General features: G+C 49.6%; 1 protein-coding gene across 1 annotated transcript in view; it reads right to left on the bottom strand.

Annotated features, from left to right (window-relative positions):
- Positions 1-9427: 9427 nt before the first annotated feature.
- PI4KA (phosphatidylinositol 4-kinase alpha) overlaps positions 9428-22647 on the bottom strand; it is a 107095-nt gene continuing 93875 nt past the window's right edge. The window contains exons 35-55 of the mRNA XM_075534533.1: positions 22452-22559; positions 22014-22141; positions 20416-20535; positions 20190-20269; positions 19915-20108; positions 19165-19255; positions 18032-18199; positions 17385-17438; positions 17116-17236; positions 16419-16548; positions 15710-15780; positions 15147-15219; positions 14999-15069; positions 14557-14663; positions 13752-13856; positions 13542-13667; positions 13282-13402; positions 12581-12740; positions 12209-12298; positions 11852-11935; positions 9428-11192 (exon numbers count right to left, since the gene is read on the bottom strand). Coding sequence (XP_075390648.1) covers positions 11141-11192; positions 11852-11935; positions 12209-12298; positions 12581-12740; positions 13282-13402; positions 13542-13667; positions 13752-13856; positions 14557-14663; positions 14999-15069; positions 15147-15219; positions 15710-15780; positions 16419-16548; positions 17116-17236; positions 17385-17438; positions 18032-18199; positions 19165-19255; positions 19915-20108; positions 20190-20269; positions 20416-20535; positions 22014-22141; positions 22452-22559 — 2254 coding nt within the window. The 3' untranslated portion in view covers positions 9428-11140. The remainder of the gene's footprint in view (positions 11193-11851; positions 11936-12208; positions 12299-12580; positions 12741-13281; positions 13403-13541; positions 13668-13751; positions 13857-14556; positions 14664-14998; positions 15070-15146; positions 15220-15709; positions 15781-16418; positions 16549-17115; positions 17237-17384; positions 17439-18031; positions 18200-19164; positions 19256-19914; positions 20109-20189; positions 20270-20415; positions 20536-22013; positions 22142-22451; positions 22560-22647) is intronic.

Below are 22647 nucleotides of genomic sequence, written 5' to 3'. Positions count from 1 at the left end.
ACCAAGGGCTCAAATAAATGTTTAGAAAATGATGATGGCAACATATGTACACATGCTAATACAATTGATGCATGGATTGTTATAAGAGCCCCCAATAAAACGCTCTTTAAATAAAATAAAATCTAATAAACTGAAATAAATTTATTCTGACAGATTGCATTTTCTTTGAAGCTATGGTGATCGGATTTTTTTTCCATTTCATTTTTTTTGCATTTATTGCTGTTGGAGAGAAATTTGTGAATTGAGTTTGTGTGTCCTACATCTTTGCTGGATGTACTTATTGGTTGAGTTTATTCTGTAAGGGCTTTATATCTATCAGATCATGTCATTTACCTGTAGATTGATGCAGATTAGATTCGGATTAATCTAGCTCTCTGTGTCTAATAGCCCTGGTTAGACTCTCCAGTACTATGCTGAATTCACTGCCATGAGGCAATGATCCAAATCAACCCTATAGGACAGGTTAGAACTGCCTCGGTGAATTCCCCAGGTACTCTCTGAGAGAGTAGAAAATCTCGTCTTTCTCTCAGGGAGTGTCTGGTGGTTTCAAACTGCTGGCTTTGCAGTTAGCAGGCCAACAAGTAACCACCAGGGCTCCTCACTATGCTGAACAGGAGTGGCGAAAGTGGGCATCTTTTCCTCACGTTGATGTTTCCTTTCTTTCCTGTCTTAATAGCATTTTAATTTCATGTAGAATGTTTTTAAAATAAATTTTTTGTGTGAATTAGTTTATACATGAACTCATGTTTACAACTTTTCAAACCTTCCAGTGGCTTGTCCCACTTCCCACTCCCTTCCCATCACCCCCTTGTTGGAGACTACCTTCAAGTTCACACCTGCCTGCCCTCTCTCCATTACTCCCCCCCCCCCCTAACCATTAAATTGCTTCTTTGCTATGAAAACCTTTTCTTGTTCTTTTGTGAGAGACTCAAATCTATCCCTGGTCTTTCAGTTGCACCATATGCTGTGACATTGCGTGGTATTCCATTGTGATATGTCCCAAGGTCTGTTTGTGCATTTTTCTACTGATGGGCACTTTGGGGGCTTCCATCTTCCTGCTATTGTGCATAGTAGCTGTGATGAATCTGGGGATGCACATCTGTTTGTGCTCATTTCATTAGGTTATATACCAAACAGTGGAGAGCTGGATCACATGGTATTTCTATTCCCGGTTGTTTTAAAATCCCACCAGCAGTGTCTGAGGATTCGTCTCTCCACGTCCTCTCCAGTACTTGTTTTATGCCTCTTTTTCCCCTCACTTTGCTGTCAATTCTGGGCTGACCGTCTCACCGTTGTTTCAATTTGCAGCTCTTGGATGGCTAGTGATGGTGAGCATTTGTCCATGTTTCTTGGCTGCATGACTATCTTCTTTGGTAAATAAACTGTCCTTTCATAGGTAGTATCGATGAAGAACACAGCTTTCCCCCAGATCCTGGATGCTTCCTCCCCCCAACTACCATGATCCGAATTCTACCTTGCAGGGCTGGATAGGACAGAGGCTGTACACTGGTACATATGAGGGTTGGAGGTACAGGGAATCCAGGGTGGATGATACCTTCAGGACCAAGGGTGTGAGGGACAATGCTGGGAGAGTGGAGGGTGAGTGGGTTGGAAAGGGGGAACTGATTACAAGGATCCACATGTGACCTCTTCCCTGGGAGAGGGACAGCAGAGAAGGGGGGAAGGGAGACTCCGGATAGGGCAAGATATGACAAAATAACGAGGTATAAATTACCAAGGGCATATGAGGGAGGGGGGAATGGGGAGGGAGGGGGGGGGAAAGAGGACCTGATGCAAGGGGCTTAAGTGGAGAGCAAATGCCTTGAGAATGATTGGGGCAGGGAATGTATGGATGTGCTTTATACAATTGATGTATGTATATGTATGGATTGTGGTAAGAGTTGTTTGAGTCCCTAATAAAATGTAAAAGAAGAAAAGAGAAAAAAATGATTAGGGCAAAGACTGTACAGATGTGCTTTATACAATTGATGTATGTATATGTATGAACTGTGAAAAGAATTGTATCAGCCCCAATAAATTGTTTTAAAAAATAATAAAAAATAATAAAAAAATAAACTGTCCTTTCAGGTCCTCTGTCCATTTTAAAATTGGGTTATTTTTTTTTTCCTTTCTGAGGCGATTGTTTTCTAAAGATTTGGGGGATTGTCTAATATGTCACTGCCAAAATTTCCTCCCATCTGTGGATTCTCTTTTTTTCCCTCTTGCTGAAATCTTGCAATGCACAGAGTGCCTTACTTTTCAAAAGTCTTAGTCTTTTGTGTGTGAAGTGAAATTTCTTCATATGGCTCTTTTAGCCATGTGTCTTTAACCCCCTGGCTGGGACTATGCAAATAGGGTGTGTGAGCCACAAAGAAAACTGGTTGGTTTTGGTGGCCATGTCCTTGTGCATAAGAGAGCCAGTTGACTCAGGAGTCCCAGGACCATCAAAGAAGAGCCACCTGTGGAGCGTGTTGGAAATCCTGTCTGAAGTGGCAGAGGCAGTAGAAACCATGCCGCCCTGAAACCCGAGGCCAACCATGAGACGGCAGAGGAGCAGCACTGAAGGCTCTAGGTCTGTGAGGTGGCGAGGCAGGTGGACTTCCTGGATCAATGAGGCCGAGGCCAAGGAACAACTTGGCTGAGAGGCTGAGGCCTAGGGAGAGACTTGGCTGTGGGCTGAGAAGTCTTGCTGGGACCAGTGACTATCTTCAATGTTTTCTGCTGCTGACTGATGGCAACCTGTTAAATTCCCTAAGAAACCCCTGTCTAAGTCTGAGGTTATTGCAATGGATTATTGAAGTCAGCAGAGAATTAAGAGTGCCGTGGGAGGAATGGTTGGTCAGAATAAGGTGGTTGGAGGCATGTCTGACCTCTGCCTTGTGGGATTGGATTCTCGGTCTCCTTGTCTGACCAGAGGTGGTCAGATGTGTCCTCATGCCTTTGTTTTTCTTTTCCCCATTAAGTCCGATATATCTGTGCCATCTAATTAGGGCCCCTAAGTTTGTCTATATTTTCATTAATGATTTTTATATTTCTAAGATTTGAGCTCGTTGCTGTGTGTAAAGTGGGGTATGGGCCCTGTCCCATTCTTCTGCAAATTGAAATCCAATTTTGCCTGCATTTGTTGAAGAGGCAATTTCTTCCCTATTGAAAGGATTTTTCCCTTTGTCTGGAAATGGATGGATTTATTTCTGGGTTCTCTTGTTTTATTGGTCTGTGCATTTCTCCTATCACTACCAAGCTGTCTTAAAGACCATGGCTGTGCAGTAGGTTTTGAGGTTGGGAAGAGGCCTCCTACTTTGTTGTTTTTAATAGTGCTTTGCTTATCTTGAGTCTCTTTTGTATCATGCAAAGATGGTCGTTGATTTTTCTATATCTTTAAAGAATGACACTGGGATCTGTATTAAAATTGCATTATATATTTTAAAAATCATTTTATTGGGGGCTCGTACAATTCTTATCACTATCCATACATCTATCCATTGTGTCAAGCGCATATGTACATTTGTTGCCATCATCATTCTCAAAACATTTGCCTTCCACTGGAGCCCTTAATATCAACTGCTCGTTTCCCCCCTCCCTCCCCACTCCCCCTACCTCATGAACCCTTCGTAATTCATAAATTGTTAAAATTGCATTATATTTGTAGATGACTTTGGATAGTATTATTTCACAAGAGGCAGAGTGAGTCCAAAATGGCGACTCTCAGGTTGGCATGCTCCATTGTTGCTGAGGCTTTGAGGTGGTTTCCAGGGTCGGGGGGACAATTTCCCCACCATGGGGGCCCTGGAGGATGAATCAGGGGCTCTGCTAAGATGGCAAACAGACCCAATTTTGGATGATGTTGGTGAAGTTCTCCAGCTGATGGGAGTTAATCTTCATGAACTAGAAGACTATATCCACAATATTGAACCTGTCACTTTCCCAAATCAAATTCCTTCATTTCCTGTTAGCAAGAACAATGTACTTGTTTCCTCAACCTGGAAGTAAAGATGCAGAAGAAAGGAAGGAGTACATCCTGATTAACTGCCACCCATCGTGTCTTCTCAAGAGGAAGAAGAGGAACAGGTGCCCACTGATGGCAGCACATTAGCCGAAGTCATGCAAGTTCCCTTGGAAGATGATGATGAAATGGAGGAGGAGGAAATCATTAATGATGAGAATTTCCTGGGCAAAAGATCACTGGAGCGCCCTGAAGCTGAAGAGATGCCTGCCACGAAGCGACCATGACTCTTAAGACTAAAGGGGACGCCCTGGATGTAGTATTACTGGAAGCTCGAGAACCACTCTGCTCAAGAAATACTCAAGATTCCACCGATGCTTTCTGCGGTCCATGTACTAGCACCCCCCATCCCCAGAGCCACCAATGCTATCTCCAGTTTCAAAAATACTTGAATAGATTTGGCTCCAGATAGGTACTTAGCAATTTGAACCAAAATATTTTTGAAGTTTTGCATTTTTGCAATGCATAAAATTACAATGATAATCAATAAATGTGACTTATTTTAATTTATATACCTCTAAAAATAACAAAGTTTTCTACTTTAGCTAAAGCTTTGACTTATTTTGTATATTTATAATGCACCCTGTGTTATTTCTAGGTACTGATACATTTAATTGAAAATAATAAATACCGTATATGCTCGTGTATAAGCCGAGCTCAGCTTATACATGGGTCAGTGGTACCCCAGCAAGGTATAACATCTCGCTGGGGCCCCTGAGGTAACAGGACAGATGAGCGCGGGTGATTGCCATTTCTCCACTGTTCATTCAAAGACCCGCTGACACTGCAGGGCTTTGAATGTTTGTTTACTCACATCTAACCAATCAGAGCCGTCCTATGATGTGGACGGCTCCAATTCGCAGAAGCACCCATAGTGATTCACTTACTGAGGCAGCTGAACTGGTAAGGGTGTGTCTGTGGCTGCGCTCCATCTCTCCCCTCTGGTCTCTGTATTAATTCACATCCTGCATCCCGCGCCCGCACAGCCTCCCCCACCTCCTCCGGGCTAACATGTCACAGTGGTGGTGGGGGTTACCATGAAAGTTCTTTTTCAGTCATTAAAAAAAAATCATTTTATTGGGGGCTCGTACAATTCTTATCACAATCCATACATACATCCAATGTGTCAAGAACATATTCCAGTCTTGTTTAAAAATATTTAAACATATTACCCCACTGATATCTCAAAATTTTTTTATTTTTTTGATATCTCAATTTTTAGTGATTTTATTTTGTTTTGATTATTGAAACACCAATAGCTTCTGCATTTCCACCCTAGGCTTATACTTGAGTCAATCAGTTTTTCTGGTTTCCCAGGTAATAATTAGGTACCTCAGCTTATACTTGAGTTGGCTTATATTCGAGGATATATGGTAATATTTATCCCTTAAAAAAAAAGTCCTCTATCCATAACGTTTATTCTATTTATGTGGGTATCTTTGGATTTCTTAAAGCCTTGATAGTTATTTTTTGTACAAGTCTTGTTTTTCTGATTAGGTTAATCCATTCCACATTCAATGTCATTATTGATAGGTATGAATTTAATACTATTTGGTAGTGTTAGTGTTCCTCATGATATTCTGTGCTGAGTTCCTTTTGTTTATGGATTTTCTCTCTCCTGGTTTTTTTTTAAAAAGTATAGTCTTATTGTTTAAAATGTACAGTTGGTTGGACTTGCTCATGTTTCCTCACCAGCAGCATCTCCATTTTTGGTGTCTGTGGTGTAAATGAAGATGTACAGCCCTCGGCGGGGATGTGGGAAGCTAATGAGCACAAGAAAGAAAAAAATGTTCTAAAATTGATTGTAGTGATGGTTGGACAACTCTTTTTAATATAATTAAACAATTGATTTGTATTACATGTCTACAAAACTGTCTTTTGAAGGGGAAAAAAACCAAACAGGATTTATAGCCTTGAAACTCACAGAGGCAGTTCTACTCTGCCGTAGAGCATCTCTAGGAGTCTGACTGGATATTGACTCAAGACAATGAGTTTGGTTTGATTTTTATCCGTTCTTTCTTTGAAGCTGTGTGATCTTTTCTTTAAATGTAATAATGTGGTAACTCTGGAAACGAGATTTTCCCCCTTCCCCAGGAGTTGCTGTTCTTGCTAGTTGAAGACTTCATGTGTATTTAGCCCGAGACTTCCTTGACTGCCAGGCGGCTTTCCCCTCCAAATAGAGCTCTCCCAGTCTTTGTGAATTGGCTCCACGCTGGGGCATGCCTTTAACACGGAGACTGTTAACCATCTACACATGGTTACTTTCTCCCATTTGGTTATTTTAACCTGGGATTTATGTCTGTAAGTCCTTTTAACTGAAAATTGGATGATGATTTACAGAGCAAATCTTCCATTCAACAATTCACCTGCATTTTGTTTCCCTTCATTGATTGCAACTCCCACAAAGCAGTCACTTTTCCCTGAACAATCTCTGCATGCTGTGTGTCCATTTCTCTTTCCTTCCTTCCTTCTAAACTTTGCCCTTGGGAACATGGTACCTTTTTTATCTCAAATGGTTGGTGATTCTGAGGAGTGCACACATTACTCGTGTTACTGTTCTCATTAGAACCTTGTGTACTGTTCGGCTGAAGATTGAGCCTCAGGGGTGAGTTCAGGTCTAGACCTGAAGAATGAGGAAGGGCCATAGTCTGAGTTTTAGCACGCACGGAAGGGTAGGTCTTTTCTCTTTTTAATGATTTTGAGATTTCACACTTTTCTCGTGATCTTCCAGGACCTTCTAATGCCACCCATACCAGAGGAGTGGGTGGTACTTTCTACTTCTGGTCTCAGGGTCGGCAGGGGTGGGGGCTGATGCTCACATAGTCCATTAGTCCACTAGACTAATTATACATGCCTTTTTCTTTTCCTCCAGTTGGGGAGAGACTACTACTTGCAACTTGCAGTGGCTGCTCATGAGTCTTTAAGACCCTAGTTTCTAGTCACTAAAATGAAATGTTGAACATTGTAAACTGTTGGGCCAGTTGACCTTGGTGTCCCAAGACTAAGGTCCTGAGGCCCCCAGCCCTCAAGGTGTCAAGAAACTTTCATAACTTTGTCTCTTGTATGCTCCACCATTTTCATGGATATATTTATACCATTTGTAAACCCTTAAGTAGAAATAAACTCTGTCAGGGGTATCTTCCTATTTCATACTTGTTCCACTTGTATTTGTGTATGCATAGATTTGTTATTACTATTCACTGCAGGAGTGTTTATATCTTTAACCTTTATATTCCTCTCGTGTCTGCCCTTATTGGCCGATACTCTTATTGTCTCTCTCTCAAGTTACTATTTGTTTACTCTAGTAATTTACACTTCCTTCTCTTCCCTGGTAACCATCAAAGGCTTCTTTAGTGTGAAAACTCTTCTGTTTTTGTAAGAATGCCCCCGCCCTAAAAACAAGAATGTCGCATGCAATATTTGTCTTTTTGTGACTACTTTAGAGGTGTTGATTCTTTAACAGTGAACACTCTTCTTTAGCACTGTTTAGTATTCCATTGTATGTATGTCCTATAGTTTGTCTATTCTTCCATTTCAAGGCATTTTGGTTGTTTCTATCGTTATGCTATTGGTAAGTGTTGCCACGAACATGGTGTGCATCAAACTAGAGGGGCTAGTTGTGTGAGAGGGGCTTCGAAAGGTTCTGGGAAAATCCCATAGAAAGAGTGGTCATTTTCCTCAAACTTCTTGGGGCCTCCTTGCGTGTGCCTTTATGTGCAACGTTTCCCTTTTCACCCCCATTTCCTAAGTCATTTTGCTCAGGAAGGAGAGATGGATTTTGGCAGAGGCCTTTTCTGATTAGCCTGGCAAGATCAAGTGGCTCGTTCCCCTGGCTGTTTACACGGTGGGTTGTTACATCGATTGTTCTCTATGGTTGAGTCATCCTTGCATGCTTGGTATTAGTTCCACTTGTCATAATGTCTTATTAGTTTTTGATAGGTTATTGGGATCTATTGGCTAGAATTTTGAGTTTTTACATCTGTAGACATTGGTCTATAACAGTTCTCGACCGTAACACAGTTCCTCATGTTGTGATGAGCCGCCAACCACAAAATTATTTTCGCTGTTCCTTCATAACTGTAATTTTGCTACTCTTATGAATCAGGTGGCCCCTGTGAAAGGGTCGTTTGCCCCCCCTCCCCCCCGCCAAAGGGGCCGTGACCCACAGGTTGAGAACTGCTGGTCTGTAATTTGTGTACTTAAAATTTTTAGCGATGTCTTTACCTGGTTTTGGTATCAGTTATGCTTGCTTCCTTAAATGAATACAGGCATATTTCATCCAATTGCATATTCTGGATTAGTTTGGTATCAGTTCAGCAGCCTGGACCCAGAATGTTTTGTTGTTGGGAGTGTTTTAATGACCTAAGTGATTTCTTCTTTCATTGTAGCTGATTGCATTTCTACTTCAGTCTGAGTTGGTTTAGGTAGGTAGTGTTTCTAGAAGTTGGTCCATTTCATCTAGGTGTTCACATTTGTTGGATTATAGTTCTTCGTAGTATTGTTATTATTTCAGTTGTTTCTATTGTGACAACTCAACATTTATGTGTAAAGAACCAATGTTTCTAGTCTGATTCTTTTTCTACTTCTTTCTCTATGACGGGAGGCTTACTTGGCTTCTGTTGGAGATGTTGGAATAAAGTGTCGAGTTTGGCTTTCCGATGTGTGCATTTATTGCTATCAGCTGCCCCCCAAATACTGCTTTTGTCCTGACCCAAAGGTTGGCATGTTGTGTTTCCATTCTCATTTCATTCAAGGAATTGCTAAATGTAATTTTTAATTTCTATTATCTAGTAGTTTCTAAGCAGAGAATTATTTAGTTTCAAAGTATTTGATTTTTTCCTTTATTGCTTTCTAATTTTATAAGCATTGTGATCTGAGAAAATGCTGTGTAATGTATTTCAATGCTTAAAACTTCCTGTGGCTTGTTTTTTTGTGGTCTAACATACAATCTGTATGTTGAAGATTCACACACAGTGTGATACTGTTGGGTGCAGGATTCGGTCTGTGTCAATTTGGTTGATTGTGGCGTTTAGTTCTGTCTGTTGAATGTCTTGTTCTGTCCTTCATTTAAAGGGGTGTGAATTCTCAGAGGTGGAGTTACCCATTTCTCTTCAATTCTGTTATTTTGAGGCTTTTATTGGTGCATAGATATTTATTATACTTATGCCCTCTTGTTCAATTGACTCTTCAAAGGAGGGGCTTCAACAGGTTTATGGAAAAATGGGATTAAAAGATAGTGGAATTTTTCCACGAACTTTTTGGAGTCCCTTGTCTCTTAGTGTTTGTTGGTTTTTGCCTTAAAGTCTATTTTGTCAGAAATAAATATGGCCACTTCTGTTGTCATTTTCTTAATATGCTTTCTGTCTCTAAGGTCTCTTATAGAAGCATATTAGTTAGTTTCTTCTACAAAATTTCCTGTGTTAATTTTTTCTTTGTTGCTATTTTAGTATTTAATAAACCATTATCCCCCTGTGGTAGTTACATAATTACTGTCAACTCGAGGAAGGGGTGGAGTCTATCCTGTCAATCAGGTTATAGCCATGAAGCCTCTGTGTGGGCATGGCCTTCTCCTGAGGATTCTGGGAACTCCTGCAGGGCACACTCTCTCCCTGCAGGACATTCTTGATGACATGTCACATGGAGCTATGCTGATGGAGCCAGAGCCCTGGAACTGGAGGAGCCACATAGAGAACCCATGACAGTGCCGAGATGCTTCCACCACCACTGGATCCACAAGACTTTCCACCCACTGGCCTGTGATCCTTTATTCGGTGCCATGGCATGTGTTTTGTGAGTCTGAAGAGGAATTTACAGACTGGAAATGGACATATGGGCTAATAGACTTGACTGGGATATTTCCTTAATATACAATTATTCTTTATCTAAAGGTCTTTCTTATACACGAGTACCTATGAATTTGTTTCTCTAGTCAACCTGGACTAACACCCCCACCTTTTTAATTATAAGGAAGTTTATTAATTTTCTTTAAGATTATTCTGGAACTAATTTTTCCCGAAGCTTAAAAGTCTGTTCAGTCTAGAAATCGAGACTTAAGTCTTTGAGTACATCTCTTGTAGTCAGGGTTGGGTCTTGCTTTTAATCCAGGTGTATAATCCCTGACTTGGAATAGTTAATGTTTTGGTAAGTATAGATCCTTATAGTTCATGGGTAGCTATAAGTCTACAGTTGTAAAGATTAACTTACATGTTGATTTTTAGTTACATCACTCAGGACCCAAAGGTGGCTCCTGAAGCTGAGTGTTGTTGGGGTCTGCATCGATTCTGAAAATTGATTGTTTTGTTTTCAGATATTTCCTTGTTCCTTCAGATGACCAATCAGTAGTATGTTCTTTTTATCACATCTTTTTCATTTAAAGAACTTATTTCAAGATATTGAGCTGTTCTACGTCTTCGTCTAAAATAAGGTGGCCTTCGGGGTTGGGAGTGGGGTGTGGAGGCGAAGGCAGTCTGGGAAAGAAAGGTCTTAAAGCTGTACTTGGCCCACTAATGGCGGGAAGCAGTGGTCCTGGTCCCGGATCCACCCAGCCGGCCCCAACTTGTGGTGGGGATTGTATGGTTTAGGTTTCCAGATGGGAGGGTCCACTGTTGAAGAGCTGGTGTGCCTGGCCCAGGCTGAAAGGCTCCGTAAGAACCAACAATACGGGGCCTGCCACCTCCCTCCTCTAAGACTTGGCTGGGAAACCCCCTCAGCTGAACATGGACTTCATATTTGATAGCTTTTTTTGGGGGGGGGTTCATTTGTACAAATTGAATGTAATTTATTTATTTTTATACACACATGCACACACACACACACACACAAATACTTCAGGTACCAATGGAATAATACAGGTAGGAATGTGTCCAGTGCAAACAAAGGATTCACACCGATGAGAGACAGTGCCATCAAATCACTGTCATGGAAGCAGTGCGACAAGCCATACCTAAGGGAGGGTCAGATTGCCAAGGGCCGCAGGTGTGGTTCTCCTGTGGAAAGGATGCCATTCACCTCCAGCTGTGCTGCTCCAGCACTGCCCACCGGGTATGGTTCTTCTGTGCAGCTGTCCTAGCAGCCACGTGGCTCATGGCTGTGGAGGGGGCTGCCCAGCACACAGGCATACAACAGGTGGCACTGTGCTCAGTAGGGGATGTCATTCTGATAGTACTGGATTATGTCGTAGGTTCGGCTCCTGGAGGCCAAGAGAAGAGCAGAGGGTGATGGGGAGGGGATCTTCAGCAGCTGTCCCCTTATTGCACTGACAAGACCAGCACTCAGGCCACCAACCTCAGCTTCCCTGAGCGCTCATCCACTCAAGTCCACCGTCACAAGGGACTGGCCAGAGCCAGGTCCCACTACTCATCTCCCTACTATGTGTCCACTAGACCCCTGACGTCGCTAACCCCATGCCCTCAGGTCAGTTCAGACTCACAGGGTGTTCAAGGAGCAGACTTAGCTCATCTTGTTCCCCTAGAGAGGCTGGTAGGTTTTGAACTGCTGACCTGCCGTTGATAGACCAGTATTTACTCAACAGAGCCACCTGGGCTCCGTTCATCAATCTGCTATCTCAACAGCATCTTAAGTTCCACCCACTTCACCCCACCTGCAGGGGATTGGGATCTCGTAAATCCAGTCATTCCAGCCACATATCCCAAAGCCATCCTGTCCACCTGTCCCACCTCACATCTTGATCAACGAGTCCCACGGGCATTGCTTAGTGCGGAGCAGCTGCGCTGAGCTGGAAAGGCATGTGCAGCATCTCCCATCTTGGGGCCTGCTGTCTTTCTGAAGACTCACTGGCTGGCCCACTGCATAGGCCGCTTCACTGCCAGTGGGCCGGGGTGGGCTCACCTGTTGCTGAGGAAGCAGTTCTGAATGATCTTCATGATGAAATTTGCAGCCTCTCGCTCCGTCATGTTGGGACTAAACCTGTTTCTAGGGGAGGAGGGCTGAGTAAACCCCTGGGAGCAGGGTTACGTGGAAACCAACCACGCCTAGCATGATTGTCGTCTGATTTGGGGAGTTGGGGTTTCGGGTGTGTGGGAACTTGTCAGTTGAGGCTCCCCTGGAAATGGACAAAAACTCATTGCCATTGATACTGACTCCCAATGAACCTAAAGGACAGGGTAGAACTGCCCCTGTGGGTTTCGAACTGCTGACCTTATAGAAAGGGTCCCCTAATGGCCTGTGTGTCTGCCAAGAACCTACTTCAAGAGCTTGATTGTCTGGCCTCGGAAACAGGGCAAGCCTGTGTCCAGCATGAGCGTGACGAGGGAGACGACCGCGTCCATGTAGGGCCTGGGGGTAAGAGAGGGGTGGGCAGGGTGACCAATGCCTGTGTCCTCCCCTCGCCCTTGCAGACTCTGGCAGAACGCTCAACACTAGTCCTGCGCACATCATCCCTTCTCCAGAAAGAGGTCCACTCCACAGGGCCTTCAAGGATCACCCAGGACAGGCTGGCCCTTGGTATAGAGCTGCCTGCCATTTGCCTTCCCCTCCCACCCCCCAACTCCTGGGAGCCCATCCAGCCTGGACATGCCAGGCCTCAGGGGGCCTGCTCCCTAGTAGCCCAGGGCTTACCTCACAGCCAGGTAGCCTCGGACACACATCTCCATGAACCACTTGAAGGGCGTGGCCTCCATCTTGCCCCCCATGATCATCACCATCTCGTCCGTCAGTTTGATGTTGGGCTCCCAGCCCAGGTTCCCGCCCGGCGAGCTTTCAAACATGAAGCCGAAGTCTACAAAACCCCAAAGTCATCTGTGACTGAAAGGCCCATTGCGGGACAGGCCGGGGGCTGCTCTGAGGAGCTCCAGCTCCTACCGCAGCTGTGAGCAAGGCCCCAGGGCTGTGGCTTCCAGAAAAGGAGTGGAAGAAGAGGCCACTGTAGACATGTTCCCAACGGGCCCCTCCCAGAGTTCAGCTGGGCAGGGCTTTGGACCAGTTGTCATGGCCACTAGAGCAAAGCTGGAAGAGACCCACATTTTTAATATGTGGGCATACCAAAATGATCACCTGAATGGGAGAAAGCCCTGGGATGGGACACTCAGGCTTAGTGAGTCCACTGAGGACTGTGGAGGGACAGGCTTGGAGGTTGGCACGGCTGTTTCTGACTGCGGGGCAACAGAGTTGGTTGTTATGCAGCATGTGTCTGTATTTTCTAAGAGGGTGTGGAACTGTGTTTTCTCCTGTTCTGGTCCCACTTCCCTGGGTGTGAGTGAACCAGGAAGAACCAGATTAGAATCAGACCCACTCCCCCCACAGGCCCCGGGGCGGCTGACCAATGTGGATGATGTGGCCCTTCTTGTCCAGCATGATGTTGCCGTTGTGCCGGTCTTTGATCTGCAGCAGGAACAGCAGGAGGCTGTAGGCAGCCATGCTCCGGATGAAGTTATAGCGGGCCTGTGCAGGGACCAGCAGGCATCAAGAGGGCCCATGGGGGGGTAAGAGACCTCCCACACCCAGGACTTGACTTTCAGTCCTCAGTCTCCAGAAACACTGCATGTGACTGCAGAAGAGGGGGGTCCAAGTGTACCAGTACCTGCTGGAAGGCCAGTGTGGACTCGTCTCCGTACTGGCGTGTGAAGTAGTCATACATGCCGAAGTCTGTCTGGCGACCCAGCTGGTCCCGAGAGGTGCAGTCTGGGATGCACTCAATCACTCCACACTGGGGAGGGGGGTGGCCATGTTCAGACCGCTGGCAGGGAGAAGGAGCACCCTTTGGGAGAGCTAAGCTGTAGAGGGCACTCACCCCAGGGGCGGTGGCAACGACCCGGTAGGGAAACACGAAAAGGTCCAGGCCAACCAGCTGGAAGATGTTCTTGAAGAGGTCGATGATCTGTAGGGCCAGCATGTCCTGGGAGCCGACAGGAGGGCGACACCATGGGCACTGGGTGGCCGGGCTGCCCACGCCCAAGGGAAATGAGGATCCTTGGCGGCCACTTCCCCTTGGGCAGTCCCCCATCCCCAGAGGCTGAAAGCAGACTAGTCTGGGTTTCCAGAGCTGGGCCCACTAGCCAGCTAAGGCAGGAAGGGGCGGCTGGCTGCTGCTGTGAAGAGCTGCAGCCTTGGAGGCCTTCTGGGCAGTTCTCTGGCCTGCCAGCTCACTGAGAGGCAGAACCTACTGGACAGCAGCGAGTCTGGGCGTATTAGCTAAGAGGCCCTAGTGCAGTGGTTCTCAACCTTCCTTATGCCGTGACCCTTTAATAGTTTCTCATATGGTGGTGACCTCCCAACCATAAAATTATTTTCATTGCTACTTCATTGTCATTTTGCTACTGTTATGAATCAGGCGACCCCTGTGAAAGGGTTGCTAGACCCCCACAGGTTGAGAACCACTGTCTTATGGCACCGTGGGTTAAATCTTGGGTAGCTAACTGGACGATTGGCCATTCATGTCCACCAGCTGCTCCATGGGAGAATGACTTATCGTCTCGGAAACCCCACTACTCTGTCCTGCAGGCCACTAAGAGTCAGAATGGAATTGGTGGCAGTGGGCGGTGGGAATTGGCCTTGTAGCCCCAGAATGCACTGAGAGGCCCATGCCCCAGCCCCACCTGTCTGCAGTCGTCCCCAACTTTGAAGATTGCGGCCTGCCAGGAGATCTTCTGGACGTCTGTCTCTTGAGCACTTGTCTCGTCAGTGTCAGAGCCGCACCGTAGCCCTGGGCAGGGCAGGATGGCAGGCGCTCATCACCCAGTGAGAAGCCAGCCCTACTCAGAACCCAGAAGAAACCCCAGGGGCCCTGGGAAGCTGGGCGATGGCAGTGGGGGATGGGCGGGACACCCCAGGGTCAGGCACTGCCCCCACCCCCAGGCCTCTGTCTCCTCAGGCTCAGGAACATTCTGGCGGCTTTGGGGACACATGCGCAGAGGACGTGGAGGGCCAGGGGCCAGCCTCAGAGCTGCTACGGGTTGGATAGCTGAGCAGCCCTTTCTTGGGGAGCTGGGGAAAATGAAATGAGCAGAGAGGCCTGGGCAGGGCAGGGGCCCCACTGACCTTCTTTCTCTAGCTCGCTCACTCCACACCGCTTCACCTTGAACTTGGCCAGGTACGGGGCCTTCGCTGCACTGCGGGGGAGAAGGTGGTGGCAGCAATAGAACCAGTAGGCAGGTGAGAACAAGCACTCGGGAGAAGTGCGCCTCACCTCTGCATAGGCGTCCCGGATTTGTAGTCAATGTCCAGGACGATGGCCTCTGGGTTGCTGGGCAGATAGCAGCCTGGGGTGGGGCAAATGCAGAGTCACAACGCCCCTAGAAGGTGGCCACCCCTCCACCCAAAGATGGGGCTGGCCTCAGGAGGATGGCTTCTCTCCCAAGAGCCACATGGAACCCACATTTTGAAATGAAACAGTGGCCTCCCCAGGCGTGGTCACCCCCCCATGGCAGGCAGCCCCCCAATGCAAATGCCCAGGCCTTTAGCTCTCACTTCTCTTGTCTATGGCCACTGGGCCCAGGCAACGGGTTCCATCCCCAGAACAGCTCTTGCTGGTGACAGTGATTCCCTCTTGCCAGCTGGCCAGCCCATCCCCCCTCCCCTGCAGAGCCTGCCCAGGTCCTGTTCCGGGATCATGACCCTCTTCGGTACCATGGTCGCCAGGAAAGAGCCCGCAGCCCACAGTGCTGGCCCTGAGGTTGAAGTAGCTCCTAGCTCTGCAGGTTGCCCTCTGTACCTAATGTTGAGAGCTGAGCCACCAGGGCCCCTGCTGACCTGGTTGAACTTTGACCTCGGAGAGTGCAGACAAACACGCCTTCTTTCGCTCATCGCCTTTAGGGTAGGGCCTGAGGAAAGAGAGACAGAGAGAGAGAGAGAAAGAGAGAGAGAGAGAGGTGCTAGTTCCCTGGGGGCCCTCCCCCTACAGGGCAGTCCTCATCTGGGATGTGGGGGAGGGACATGACTATGCTGACACAGCTTTGGGTTCAAATCCCTGCTCTGTGAAGGCCTTGTAAAGCATGTGTGGGAAAAACCATCCCATCTTTAAATGGCCTTCTCAAAGGCCCCTCAGAGTCTGCATGCTATGGGCCCTGGGCCGGCCATGGAGAGCCCTGGAGATGGAGGGATGAGGTACAACCAGGTGCCCCTCCCCTGGTGGATGCCCAGTTAGTGATGCGTGTGCCCCCCTGCCTTCCAGTAAGCTTCAGGGTGCCAGGGTCACCCTCACTGCTCAGTCTTCTATCAAGGGATAGCCTTGGGGACATGGGTCGGACAAGCGGGGCCTTAGTCAGAGAAGCCAGCTGGGTTGCTCCCTTAGCTGCTCCAGGACCGTGAGTGGGGGGCATGGGGTGGGGGTGGGGTCTACAGGGCGATCTCTTCTGTGTGCTACCAAGAGCCTTCACAAAGTGGAAGGGAAGGTGGACAAGGTGAGGCCACACTGTCACAAGACCAGAACTGCAGACGCTTTTTCCACCCTGCCACCTACTTGATGATGGCCGACACATTGGTGATCTTGTTGAAGAAGTCAAACTCCCGCTGGTAGAAGTCCTTGGCTGGGCCTGACAAGGAGCCCGTGATTTCTTCCACCAGCTGCTCCAGCAGGTCCCCGATGTCAGCTAGGGGTGGGACGGGGACATGGAGGGGAAGGGGTGAGCCAGCAGCCCCTTCGGGAAGCCTACCTTCCATCACTCACTGACATCCAGTCAGTGTTCTGCAGGAGCAGACACCGCCTACAGAGCAACTGGCAGGTGGACTCCACCTGCTGGCCGTGTGGTGAATGGCCCAGTGTGTAACCCCTATTCCGCCAGGGTTCCCTGGGAAGCCCAGCCAATCTTTCTTTCAGACACCAGGCTGTGGTCTTGCCAACTGCTGAGGTCAGCTGGTTTCAAAGTGTGGCCCATGTGTTCTGGTACTCACTGCCAACAAGTCCAGCAGTTTGAACCCACCAGCTGCTGCTTGAAAGAAAGCTGAGGCAGCCTTGGAAACCCTAGTGAATAACCCTCTCTCCCAGCAGGGGGGCCCAAAGAAGCTGCAAGCTGGGGCTCGGCCTGGGAGGAGCGGGCCAGGTAGCCCCTCTTCACATTGACAGGGGAAAAGCTCCTGGCTTTGGTGGGCTTAGCAAGGTAAGGGCTGGTGGCCCCAGGGTTCCAGGGCCAGGCCGTGGGCAGGAGGCGGGTACTCACGGTCCTTCTGGTGGCCCTCCTCATCCAGATAGATGTTTGTCTTCATGTTCCAGATGAACTGGTGGGCCAGCAGCTGGGATTTGGATGCCGCCCACAGGATATACTCCCGCACGTAGCCCATCTATGGGGGGGTCAGGACCATGAGCCCCCGTGGGGCCTCTGCATTCTGACCTAGCACAGCTCTCAGCATGCTGAGAAGCTTGTGGGTGCTGGGTACCTGACTGGCCCCGTGGCCAGCGGCCTGCTGGGAGGGGCAGCAGCAGCCTTACCTTATCGTACCTGAGGGCCTGCACAATCTGCGGGATGTAGAACAGGATGGCATCCTGCAGGGAGGGAGGGGAGCTATGAGCTCTGTAGCCTGCAGAACCCTCCAACAGAGAAGGACCCACCGTGTCCAGGCCCAAGCAGGCCCGGCCCTGTTTCGCTCAGCCCCATCCGAGCCATGCCTATTGGAGAACCAGGGCCAGATAAACTTTGCAGACGGCCAGGGGGTGGCAGGCGCCACCTGAAGAGCCAGGTGCTGTGGCTCAGGGTAGACAGCGAAATACCCTCTTGGGCTGGTTTTTGGGAAGGGCTCAGGGCACAGCTGACAGAGACTCTGAGAGTGAGTTTTGGGGTTCATCAAAGGCTCGCACCCCAGCCAATTTCACTCCTTAACTTGTACCACCCAATGAAGGGTAAAACACGAATATGGGAGGGCTTCCCAAATTGCGGGGTGGAGGTTGGGAATGGAATCCATGATGAGATGGGGTTTCCCAGGGTGTGAAGCCCTCTCGTATTCTCTGGAATGACATCTCTGAGTTAGAACCAAGTTTCTGGTCTGTAACAATCTGAATGATTATGGTAGGAGGACCAAGCTAGGTGGGCCAGGTTCTGACTTCTGAAAAGGCCCTCTCCCGTGTGGGTGGGCACTCACCGGAGGGAAGGAGCGTAGCACCTTGACCCCGTACTGCGCAGTGAGCGGGTGTGGCGGGTACATGCTGGAGAAGTAGGACAGACCGGTGGGGGGGTCGGTGGGCGCCCAGCAGAGCACATGGCTGAGCTCGGGCGCGTCGGCGTCGATGGTGTGCCAGGTGACCAGGAACTGCAAGCAGAGTGGGGACGTGGCTGAACTCCGGACTGTGGACTTACACAGCCACAAAGTCAGTCGTATTTATGAAGAATTTAACAACTGGGGAACATGCTTTGGTAAAAACCAGCCACCCCAGGGCCAGCAAGTCGATTTCGATTCACAGTGACTGAACAGGAGTGAGAGCTGTGTCCACAGGGTTCCCGAGGCTGTCAATCTTCACAGAAAGAGACCGCCTCCTCTTTCTCCCATGTAGCGACTGGTGGGTTTGAACTGCCAACCTTTCAGTTAGCAGCCCAATGCTTAACCACGGCGCCACCGTACCTAAAGTTCAAACTCACTGCCATGGGGTGGATGCGGACTCCCAGTGCGTGAGCCTCTAACGCAGGGCAGAGCTGTCCCTGGGGTTTCGGAGATTGTCACTTTACTGGAGTGGAAAACCTGTGTCTCACGAGCCCGGGGAGCAGCTGGGGAGTTCACACTGTTAGCCGTGGTCAGCAGCCCAATGGGAGGCCATTCTGCTACCATGCTCCCACAACAACAGTGCTGCTACTAGGTGAAAACTCATGAATTTGTTGAGTTTTCTGTCATACATGCTGCTGTCAGGTTGACACCACTCCTGGTGACTTTACGTAAAGCAAAACGCAGCATGGGCCTGAACCTGGGCCTCCTTATGACCGCCCAGCTGTAGTGGCTTTGTGGGGGTGGACACTGCTACCGGCATTTCAAATACCAGCAGGATCACCGGTGGGGCGTCCACTTAAGACAGTGAAGGAAGAAAGGCTGTGTGATCCTCTTCTAAAAAGCAGTGCTTCAAAGCCTGTGGACTGCAGATGCAAACGTGTTTCGTACCAGAAGCGGAAAGCAAAAAACCGGAAACCAAACCAAACTCTGCCGCCCAGCAAGGTGCTCCCAGGCCTGCCGGCACCTGTGGGGAATCAGGTCAGGGTCGTCAAGGCCCTACTGCGCTGGCATGGTACCTTGATGGCTTCAGGGACATCGCTGACAGCTCCTGGGTCCAACCGGACCAGGCGGGTCACCTCATTTCCAATGGCTTCCGTGTTCTTGAACCTGCAGCAGATGGGTTTATGTATAAGGGACCTTGTCCCGAGACTTAGGTTTGCCACCTCCCGAGAGGAGGGGCCACGGACTGTGACAAGCTGCAGGGTACAGGGCAGTGACCAGCATCCTTGAGATGGAAGTTCTATGACACTGGCTCGTGATCAGCTAAGGAAATGCCAGCAAACCTGGGCAGGGCTGACCCACACTCTTGCTCTGAGTCCTGCTCTCCAATCGGCCCCTCCCTGCTAGGCTTTCCCTAGGGGAAGGGGGCACCTGCTTCCAGTTCCAGGCCACCATCCAGGCTGAGGAGACTGGAGAACCCAGCTATGGTCCTGCTCCAGCAGATGGCCCACAGACCAGAAATGGGAGCTGGTGTAAGCGTGTTCCCCTAGAAGTAGGCCCTAGAAGTTGGCTGGCACTGTCTGGGCACCAGGTGCATGTCAGGAGTCTCTTTCAGCTCCCATCAGTCTGGGACACCTGTGACCCCATGAGGGCTCAGGTGGCTCAGCGGGTGCCAACAGTGGGCACCTGGGATAAGCTGAGACTCCCATGTGCCACTGGCCTGCCAATGCAACATGGCCTCTGAAGGCTGGGGCTCCCAGCTGGCAGTGTGAAGAAGTGTGTAATTGCGGACGGCACGGGGTAGAGCCGGCTGGGTTGTGGCACACCTGGCAGGCAGCTGCACAGCCAGGTAAGGAGAGATGCTCCAGGCCAGGTTAACGTTGTCCTTCCACTGCTTCTCGCTTAGACTGCTATACTTGGACCTCCAGTTGGCCACGCTGCTCTCCCCTGCCTGGTCCAGCTCCAGCTCTGGGGCCGATAGCGGGTTGTACCACGTGAGGAGCCGCTCAATCTCAGTGGCCTGGGGAGGTGACAACACACTGAGGCTCCCACCTTGCCCTGCCTGCCCAGCCTTCTCCCTGCGGTGAGGTGCTGGACTTACCAGCAAGGACAGCAGCAGTGTGCGGCGCTTCATGTAGTACTTATGCAGCTGGGTGCCCCGGTTGGTCTTCTTTGACAGCCCTGAGGGGGAGGAGAGCACATAGGCAGTTCCTCAGAGTGCCCTCCCTGCCCTGGTGCAGCTGGTACAATGCTCTGTGGGTCCCCATCTGAAAAAGCGCCCAGCGGGTGTGGGGCAGACACAAGGTGTCCCATAAGCACCCACCAACCTGACTTCTTGGAGATGGTGGACGTGCCGCTGGACAATGGGTATGTGTTGATCCAGCCTTGTGCGGCCTGTTGCCGGGAGCCCACTGTTATGTCCAGGTTGCTCCGCGTGTCCTGGTTCTCTGTGACAAGAGACAGTGATCTGGCATGAGCACTTCGAGAGAGATGCTGGTCACTGGAGCCCAGGTGGTTCATGGGAGCCTGGGTGCTGTCCCGGAGAGGACAAGTAGGAGCTGCTTACAACCCTGCAGGACAAACTCTGGGATTGTGTGTTCCCCAAGGGTTATCCTGGCCACTTCAATGAAGAGCTTTCTAATTGTAATGCACTCTTTGCCTTTAAGATAGGGCAACAATAACAAAAATCTCTGAAAATACAGATGACAATCCTTGGTCAGCATTCCACTGCCCTTTTACATAGTGCTAACGCGGGACCTGGGGGCTAGGCTTTGGGCTGCCAACTGCCAAGGTCCGTGGTTGGAACCCACCACCTGCTGGGGCAGGTCTGCTTTGTCCTTTGTTGTTAGGTGCCGCTGCTGAGTGGGCTCTGACGGATAGCGAGCCTGTGCACAACAGAATGCAATAGGGCCCGGTCGGTCCTGCGCCGTCCTCCCACTGTCCCTGTGCTGAGCCACTGTGTCTGCCCATCTCCTTGTGAGTTGCCCCTCCACTTTATCTAGCTCAATGCCTCTCTCCAGGGACGGCGGTCTCCTGACAGTAACCAACAGGGTTGCCAGCAGTTGGAACTGGCTCGGGGGCAGTGGGTTTACGCAGGCCATGCTCAGGTGGTTACCCCATTCGGAAAGCTGGCTTATGGAACTGCTTTGAAAGCTCCTTCCTATTTGGCGTCAGGTTGTCGGCTGGGGGGTGGCCTGTAGAAACTAACATCTCGTCTGTGGTGAGTGGTTTGCTATGTTAGGGGACATATGGGACATATACTATGTCTCCCTGTGGAAGCCGCTAGTGGCAGGGGATGTGGGGGTTGTGTGGTGCTGAGATGCTGAAGCTGCTTGGGAGGAACTTATAGACTAGGATGGATTAGGAGTAGGCTGGTGGTTGACTCCTGAAGTCACACGATCTGATCCAGTATGATCAAGAGGCACACATGCACAAGCTGCTTCCACTGTAGTGTCTTGTAGTGTCCTGGGCCTGGAAGGCTCCCTGTCCACCTTCACGTTTGGTCTGGTGCCTGTGTCACCTCCTCCAGAGAGAGTTGTGAACCTGGCTGGGTCTATCCTTGAGTGGTGCCCTGGATGGGCCTCTAGACACAGGCTTCATGGTGTGTGTGCTTAAACCCTGAAGTAAACTGGTGATTCAGTTGTTACCAGCAAGCGCACCTTCTTCCTTAGTGTGTAGGCAGTCCCATGGCTGCCCCTCACAGAAGCCACAATTCACTTGGTGGCCTCTTGGACTCCATCGATGGGAACCTGTCCCAGACCCCAGGTGAGCCGCAGCACCCAGGCATGGTCTGCGTGAGAGGTTAGCTGCCTCCTGACTGCTCTTTTGTCTAATCCTTGGCACTCCCACCCCTGCCTCACTTTTCTACTCTGCATGCTCCCTCCACCCCGTCCCCTTGCCAGGGGCGGTCGAGAACACTGCTCACCTGGGGGTGCGAGCTGGCTGGCAGTGAGGTACTTCTTGTCTGAGAACATGGCCATCCAAAACTTGATCATGATGCTGATGTCCTCACGCAGCCTCTTTTCTGCTTGTGTCGGGAACTTGGGGGGACAACTGAAAACCATCAAGGGGGCAACGTCGGAGCGTCCAAGTTACAGAGGGACAAGAGCCCGTCCTGGCTCTCTAGGTGACAGGGGGGAGCTCGAGCTGGTCGCCAGCAACTGCCTGGGGAGGGGTACTGAGCTCTGGGTGTGTGTGCGGGAACAGCATGGGACTGAGGAGACAGGGGAACGCCCTGGGGCTGTCTAAGGGAGTCTGAGGTGCATGCCAGGTGTGCGGCTGAGGACCAGCCTCCCAGCGGCCAGGAGCACTTTGGGCGCAGGGTCGGGGTGGGCAGGCTGCTTGGGGAGAGCCGCGGCGGTACCTGAAGTAGTCGAAGGCAGTGGAGTAGACCTTCTCCCGGAGCACGTTTCGGATGGTTGCGTTTGGAACCACATCAGCGTGCAGCAGAGTCAGCCCCAGGGTTAGAAGCCTGCAAGAGGCGCGGGATGTCAGGTGGGCCCGGGGCCTGCCACCCTCACCTTATGTGCAGCTCGGTTCAGGTAGCCAGGGCTCCCGGG

Source organism: Tenrec ecaudatus, chromosome 16 (genome assembly GCF_050624435.1).
Source record: "Tenrec ecaudatus isolate mTenEca1 chromosome 16, mTenEca1.hap1, whole genome shotgun sequence".
Lineage (NCBI taxonomy): Eukaryota > Metazoa > Chordata > Mammalia > Afrosoricida > Tenrecidae > Tenrec > Tenrec ecaudatus.
The sequence above is the reverse complement of the archived record's forward strand: the minus strand, read 5'-3'. Positions and strand labels throughout refer to the sequence as shown.